Source organism: Gymnoscopelus microlampas (assembly GCF_963454915.1).
Source record: "Gymnoscopelus microlampas genome assembly, chromosome: 12".
In the NCBI taxonomy this organism is placed as follows: domain Eukaryota; kingdom Metazoa; phylum Chordata; class Actinopteri; order Myctophiformes; family Myctophidae; genus Gymnoscopelus; species Gymnoscopelus microlampas.
Genome location: NC_139949.1, coordinates 14114241 through 14122586, shown reverse-complemented (window position 1 = coordinate 14122586; position 8346 = coordinate 14114241). Strand labels below are relative to the sequence as shown.

General features: G+C 42.2%; 1 protein-coding gene across 1 annotated transcript in view; it reads left to right on the top strand.

Moving 5' to 3' along the window:
- The window catches only part of unc119a2 (unc-119 lipid binding chaperone a2), a 22033-nt gene continuing 13687 nt past the window's right edge, over window positions 1-8346 (top strand). Inside the window, exon 1 of the mRNA XM_084075151.1 lies at window positions 1-302. Coding sequence (XP_083931277.1) covers window positions 2-302 — 301 coding nt within the window. The 5' untranslated portion in view covers window position 1. The remainder of the gene's footprint in view (window positions 303-8346) is intronic.

Here is an 8346-nt window from a genome sequence, read left to right as displayed (position 1 = left end):
AATGAGCTATTCTTGTACCAGCAGAGACCCATCATCATCCAGCGCTAAGAAGCCCGCCGCTATTAATCCAGGCAGTTGCGGTGGCGGCGGCGGAGATACCGGAGCAGGCAGCAGCAGGAGAACCATCAATAACAGCGACACGGGTCCGAACCACCACCACCACAACCAGACGTCGGAGATGAAAGTGAAGAAAGGCTGCAACTCGGCCGGGGTGGGGGTCCCCTCGACCACGGAGGAGGAACTGCTCGCCAACACCATCATCACTCCAGAGGATGTACTGGGTTTACAGAAGATCACACAGAGTAAGTTGTTAATGATGATGATGCTGTCCTCCTGTTCTGAGTCGTTGTTATAAAACGTTATTTACTGTGGATGATGATGAGCCATTTATCACGCATTAGATCGCCCGCCCCATCACATCAGTCAATTAAAACATAATACGGAACAGTGCATCATTGTATCAAGTCAGGCCGTGTTGTTTACCGCCGTGTAGCTACGCTGTACAGTCTGTAGCCAGATTGGAATACCAAAACGCTCGCCCCAAAACACAGTCGCCCCGGGGCAAATCCGGCGACCTCGGAATGATCTCCAGCTGGTATTCCTAAACGTAACCTCAGTAAAACTATGCCAAAAAAATACCTAACCTTATTCCTAAATGTAACCTCAGTAAAACTATATGCCTAAACCTAGCCCTATTCCTAAACGTAACCGCAATAGAACGGTGCCAAAACCTAACCTTATTCCTAAACTTAACCTCACCAACCTTAAACGTATTTCTAACCTTATCCTCAGTAAAACAAAATAACAAATACAAGAACAAAATGGGGGCGAGCATGTTTTGGGGCGAGTCTTCCGGTTACCTCAGAGTGTTGTCAACGAGTCAGAGGACGTGCTATGGCCTTTCATTTAGGGTATTATTTAATTTAACCCGCGTGGAAGTGACACATAGCAGCCGGACAATTGTGTTTAATGTATATACTTTGTATGGTATTGGAGACCGACAATTGTAGATCTGCTATTTTCGCCATAGCTTTAGTTTCTGCTGAGGATGGAAGTGAGCTTTAAAGCCGATGTATACTTTGCCGTATGACCGCGTTTCTCACAGAAAATAACTGATTCTCAGTTATCAGAGTAGTATTCTTCTTCTTATTATAATGATATTTTTGGTGAGCATCAATGTAGGCTAAAATTTGGATTAATTTCATTTTTATTACCAGCAGAGTTCTTTTTTTTCTTTCTTTTTTTTTTTTCTTTTTTACAAAAAGAGGCTTGTTAAGGCTTGCTAAATCAACATTGCTCGCTTTAGCCTTCTAAAATATCCTTGCAACTAAAGTTAGCTTATTTTTGTTATTGCCCAGCAGTTTTGCGTGTTGATTGATGTTTTTATGATTGCAACTTGCCTTCAAGGGGAGCTGTGTAGATTTGAGTCAGAATTAAGCTCCATTCAGATGCACAGCAGTGGTTGAGTTTTTCTCTTTCATGACATCAAAGTCATTCCACAAATTTGTTGTTGCGATTTCTTTAACTGTTTAGCTGTGAAGCAGTTTAGTGGATATGTGGTGAGTGTATACCCAGGGTTTGAGGTCATGAACATTCTAAACTTGAGTCATGTCATACCTTGAAAAAGTGAGGCCCTCAGACAGGTTGTAGCTTGTCTGAATGGTGTCACCTGTATAACAAAAAGGGGTAGTATCTCAGCTAGCTATGTCTCCAATTTGTTTTTTATTTCTTATAGCCTACAGGTGTTTAAATGCAATTTAATATCAACGCTCACATACACCAACTGTTATTTCCCCAGGATTTTGTGTTGTTCTTTCCTCTTTCCTAGCTCACTTGTCCACAGCTTTGGATTGTGGAATATACAAGTTATTTTGTAGCCCAGAGAGTCTAAAGCTCTCCATTAGTTAATACATGGTTATCATGATAAATAGTGCCTCGTTCTGATTATTGACACCAGCTGAACAGAATATAATGGGGCAAGATTAGATATCATTACAGGCAGTGAGTGTTGATATTGTTATTTTATTTTATTTTATTCAGTGGCCATTCATCATGACAATTAGATTAATGGTATTTAACCACATTAGCCCTGGCAGAAATATATATATATATAGGTAAAATAGCCAGTAGCATACAAGCTCACAACACGTCATAGACATGTTGTGAGCTTGTAGATCGGCCTCTATTTTCATCATATTTTTCATATGATGAAGTATATAGGGCTTATGTGGTTAAATTCTGTTCTGCCAGAGAGAGCTCTTCTATACAGGAACGCCTACAATACATCTATCCTTTCCTGATGTCTTAACCCAGCTCAACACCTCTCAGTTAGCTAATAGGTAGGCAGCGGGATAGACACCTGTCTATTTAAAGGCAAGCCTAATACCTTATACAACACCTCATCTGTGGCAGTTACAACATTTCGTCTATATACTGTAAAATCCTGAGTGCTAATTTAACTATGAGAGTGTACAACCGAATGGACTTGTCACATGGTTCCATTTGTACCCACAGTTAATTGAACGCTATGGATATTGCTGTGTGGACAGATTATTTCATATGCATTGTAGTTAAGGGCATATTGCGTACTATAGCCTATATTTACATACTGGAACAGTATGGCACTAGCCTATCCGGGCACCGGCCTACTCTGGCAAGTCGGGAACGATACAAGTCAAATATACGTACATGCCTACCCGTACATGCCTTTACCTGATGTCATCGTTGTACGTGTGGTATGACGACTTATAGTGGCAAAACGGTACAACTACAAATGTGACAGAAAGCTCAGCCAATCAATGAAGCCAACTGATCAGGTTGGCCAATCAGGGAAGCGGGCCCGCGAACAGACACTCAGCCAGTGCCACTCAAAATATTATTGCTAGTGCCACTCAGACAGTGCCACTCAGCACTGCACACCCGTCATATGGTTTGTGGTCGTTTGGTCAGACGCCACACGAGCTATGCCCGGGACAGACAGACATACATTCACATTTCACAACACATAAGGTAGCTAGAATAAATATGCCGTAGGCTGATCACTTTCAAACTGGCGACCCTGTTTTGTCATTACTGGTCAAGATTTTCATACATTTTCAAAAATGTAAAAAGAAATTCAGAGAGTTAAAAAAAAAACTCAAAAACTTTCCAAAGTAGCAAAAATAGCAGCTCGACAGGCGGTGATTGGCTATTTTCGCTATTTGTCATATAACGAAATATATAGGGCTATGATTAACCGAAATAGAGTACAGAAGTCCTGACGACGTCACTCGTTCATCTCCTGGGTCGTAAAGTAATTTCTCTATGGAGAATAACATTGGGTCATCTTAGAATCGGTTCATATAAGAATTGTGGTCCAAAAATAAACAAACTGTCTCTGTATCGTTTATGATAGTAAGTCACTCATATTTGATACAGTCTATTTCTGGTGAAGATTTTACTAATTCGGTGGAAGTAACATTATCGTTTTCTCACCGTCAGTTGATGTTTCATATCCATAAGAGTCAAACCGCCGGGATCATTTGTTTATTTTTGGAACACATTTCTTATTTGACGCGATATTAAACACTTCTATGGGAATTCAGAATGTGGGGGAAAAAACGCGACCCAGGTAGGATGCGTAAATTACGTCAGACTTCGGTGCTCTATTGCTTCCATCAGATTCTTCACGAGATGCACACCTGTTAAGATGTCCTAAATATGCATTTCACAAAGGTGTCCTAAATACCAAAAGCATGTCTCAATTTCACCCCACATCCAGAGTTCCATGTAGGACAAGTTAATTTTCGGAATCAAGGAAGTTTACGGTCAAAGTGGAGAATCAGATCTCACTTGTCCTCTCTTCTCTTCTCGTCTGTCATCATCTGTTATGTTGATGAATTGAATACATAGGACCCTAATGGAAACAAGATCGCAAGGACTCTTTTGGCGTTATCCTTTTAGACTAAGTGTTTGACTGTACTCGTGCTGTTTGCATTTCTGTCTAACAAAGTATTCAATCAATCAATCAATCAATCTCCACAGTATCTCCTCGCTAATTGTTTTTTAATCTCATCCTCCCCTCCCCTCCCCCCTCCTCTTCTGACATGTGGGGTTGTTTATCCTAAGTACCTTAAGTTAGTAAAACAGTTGCCTGTTACAGATTCCGGGGAAGTGTAAAGTGCCCCGTGTCGTCGTGTGTGCATGTCTCTGTGTTTTCTTGGTTAGCTTGGTTATGGGTGATGTACCATAATGATTCTTTGTGAACATTAACCGTCACCAGACCTTGCTACAGAAGGTGTGTAAATCACAAGCTTCATCACAATGCGATATTTCAGGTAAAAATGCTAATATTTACAGATATCACAAATTTTGCCACAGTAAGATCATGATTCGATTTGATTCATAATTTATTTGAAATGTTTTGCTGAATAAGTGTGTTTCACAATAAAGTAACAATCTGAATTGAAATGTTCTCTTTGCATTGGTTAGGCTATATATTGAATCGATGCCCGTTGAATTGATGATCAATGGAATGCGGAAGTGCCGTTCTCACTCCCAACTCGTAATAGGTTGATTGCGTCTGGTAAAAAACATTTAAAACAAGACGGGTGCACCGTCGAAAGTGGACTTGAGCCCTGTGAGGCATATCTGAGCGAGGTGTTAACCTAGCAGGTGGCCATGCCAGGTGGTGTAGTGTCCATTCTGCCAACTCAGTGCCATTCGAGTTGCATACCGATAGGCTTGGAATAGTAAATCATTCGTCCTTATCAACACGCAACGCAACAGGACAGGTCCCGTCGTGTCAAATGGGTGACGCATGGATGGTCACATCCTGTCCACCCACCACGTCACCCGTTTCACACAACAGGTGTGAGAATGCGTTCCTTTGAGATGTCCAACTTTCCTGGCTCATGGCTGCATCGCGTGGAGGTGAGAGAAGAGGTGTGTGTGAATCGCTATGGCAACGTTGGTGCATGCTTAGGTTACTAAGGCAACGTGAAGCATCTTCATATGGTTATGGTCAGCGGAGCGTGCATCTCTGGGTTCACATCCGTTCATCCTCCTCCACTTTTCCTCCACTCTGGGCTCCCCCCCAGCATGCACCTCCAAACCTCACCCTGCTGTTCTGTCATGATGTGAAAAACACAGACAGATAGAAACAGTACAGTGCCAGGCACATACAGTACACAATGCTATCCTCATTTGTAATTGATCCATTATAGCTCCAAGACTGTACTAACCAAACGGAACCGTTTTATTTTATTTTATTTATTTTACAGTGTAGGAGCTAAAGGAGCAGCCATAGCTGAGTTGTAGAGAGTCCGTCTGGGAATCGGATGGTTCAGTTTGAAAAAACTGTGTCTTGCCTGAGCAAGACTCGTAACCCCCAACAGCTCATTTGAACTGCCATCAGCTGGATGAAGCTGTAAAGGCTTAATCTGGTCCACTCGACCGGGGACCATAAAATACTCCCTTTCCCTCATTAGGAAGACTCTCAACTGACAGGGGCCCTCAAAGATGATGATATTGTGATTTATATATTTTATTGTTGAACAACTGCTGGAACATTTGATTGGAATGCCAAGCAGCTCCAGTGCAGTACAGATTCACTCAGTTGTCAAGTTGCCTCATAAGAGCAGACATGTCATGAAACTTTATATTTTTCAGGTTGAAGAAAGTACTCCCAACACACGCACGCACGCACGCACGCACGCACGCACGCACCAGATGGAGAAGAGACATTTTGTTTGCTGACTTGTTTTCCTTCTCTTCTGGGGATGAAATCTCTGTCTCTGCCACGAAGGCTGACACCATTTCTCTCTGAGACAGAAAGCATGAGGCAACTTGAGCTATCTCCTGAGGACAGGATTGAAGGCTCTGTCTTGTTTTGAGCCGTGTCCCAGTGTTTTCAGTGCTGATCTATGTCGTCTCATGTGGCTGGAGATGTGGTGTCACACACAACAGTTGACAATGGTACAGCGTATAGCTCAGCCCTGAGGGCGCACTAGATTTAACAATACATCTGGGCTGAACAGTACATTCACAGGTCTTTGTTGATCCTCAAATAGTGTTGATTGTGTTGTTGTGTTTTATTCGACCTGGAGCACCAGATAGGTGGAGTTGATCACTTGCTGTTGAGAGAAGGCATGCTTTTTGAGAGAGTGCTCCAGTAAGACATAATAACCTCACCTCAGTTTCAGACCTCAGGTCACTTGATTTCTACCTTTGGATATCAAACACAATGATCAAGTGATGAATGAACAACAGATGACCCATTCTTGAAATGTAATTACCTCTGTAGAGGGACCTTCTATTGATTATCTTTTATTGTTGAAATATGTGTTATATAGTTAAAAGCTTCTTCCTCGGTTGTTTGACCAGCTTACAAAGATCCCACTGATCCCTCTGTTCTACTCTTAAGCCTCCTTTGCATCTATAGTACCTAAGTCAAATTAGTCAATTACTGACAAATTACTGACAATTACTTTGTTACTCCCGTGCTCTATTTCAGCAGACTCTGGTTAGACTAATTAATCGGTCCCGTGCCTCCCTGTTCTCCTAATCTTCTCATTTCATCTGCTTTCTTTCCACTTTTTATCCCCTCATCTCTGTGTTCCTGTTCCAGAATCCTGCCCTCCCTTGAGTCCCCTACATCCACATTCACACCTGGCATTAACACACATTTCATATCTGGATAGCATTGGCCAAGGAGCCGGAGGTAATTTTTATGCTGATGGCTGAACCATCTAGGACAGGGTTTGTCTGTATTTATGTCTGTATGGCCCAAATAAAAGTAGACCAATCACATCATGAAAACAGAAACGTTTTTGCCTTTATTTGTTAGTACTGTGAAGAGTGACAGGAATCAGGGAGAGAGAGACAGGGAAAGACACGCAGCAAAGGCCATCGGGCTCTGGAATTGAACCCGCAACTCACTGTGTGGCTACATCAGAGCCCATCAGAGTCCATATGTGGCATGCGCCTTAACTCTTTCACTGCCAGAGTATATAGAAATAAATAAAGCCCAGACTGCCAGCGATTTTTCGATTTTCTTCCTTTTCAAGTAGTCACAGAATATTTATCTCCAGTATGATCGATCCCCTGATGGTTGCTAATCACGGAGGGTTTCACTGTGCTTCCGTTTGCTTGTTAACGCCGTTGAAAATAACATGTCTTGCCAAAAATACAGTACAAACACAGGAGCCGAGATACAGGCAATTTCCCAAATACTTTAACCAGGAAGTGAATGGGATCTTGGGATCACGTTATCTCGTTTATCTCGTTATCACAACTGCACACCTAAAGTTATCGATAGCTAAATATTGGACAGTGAGGCCACACCATTATTGTCGTTTTTTTTGTGTTGATGTTCAAATTCAAATATTTTGAGAGAGAGATAGAGTCACAATTTTGAGAATAACCAAAAATATTTCAGTATACAAGTATACATTATATGGTAATGTCAAAGGTCTTGTTAAAACCAGCCCCATAAGATATAAGAAAGACCTACATCACCCTCTATTTGCATTCGAATAGAAAGGCCTTTCTAATTAACACACAGACCACAGTTGGGGTCTCATCTCTAGTATATTGAAACAGTCATGTGTAATCCTTGTGTTTTTAACATGTCTTCTTTGGTGGCGGTTTGAATCGTGAATGGCAGGTCATTCGATGAGGTTTGTGTGTGTGCGCGTGTGTGTGTGTGTGTGTGTGTGTGTGTGTGTGTGTGTGTGTGTGTGTGTGTGTGTGTGTGTGTGTGTGTGTGTGTGTGTGTGTGTGTGTGTGCACGCGCGCGTGTGCGTGTGTGTGTGTGTGTGTTGAAGGGAAAGGGGGTCAACAAGAATGAATGCATGTTCTATATCTGGATATGGCAAACAAAAACGAGAGTCAAATTTGTCTGTACAATGGGACGTATTCATTACATCCACTATGCGAGTAAGAGGCTGTGGTCCGACTTTTAGTTTCCTTGCCAACAAGGCCTGCAAGCTCCAAACCAGACAAAGGGAGCTTGCTGTGCCTTATTGGGGGTCACTATGGTGACCACATCAGCTGACGTGACTTTTAGGAATATAGGAAGCACTCTGGAGGCTGAATGGAAGCATTTTAGTTTGAGTGTTGATAAGTGAACTGCCACTGCTGTGAACAATGTAGTTCACACTTGACTGGGAGGACCTGGGCGAGGTGAGCTACATGACTCAGACAGAGCCAAGGCTTTGTCACCATGCCCAAAAGAAGGGATGAAAAGGTATTTCGCCCTGCCCCAGTCCCTTAATTCTCTCCGTTCTCCTGTGGAAGGAAAGGAAACTATCCTAACCCCCTGCTATCTAATCTTAGACTCTTAGAGGATTAGCATTTAAAAATGGC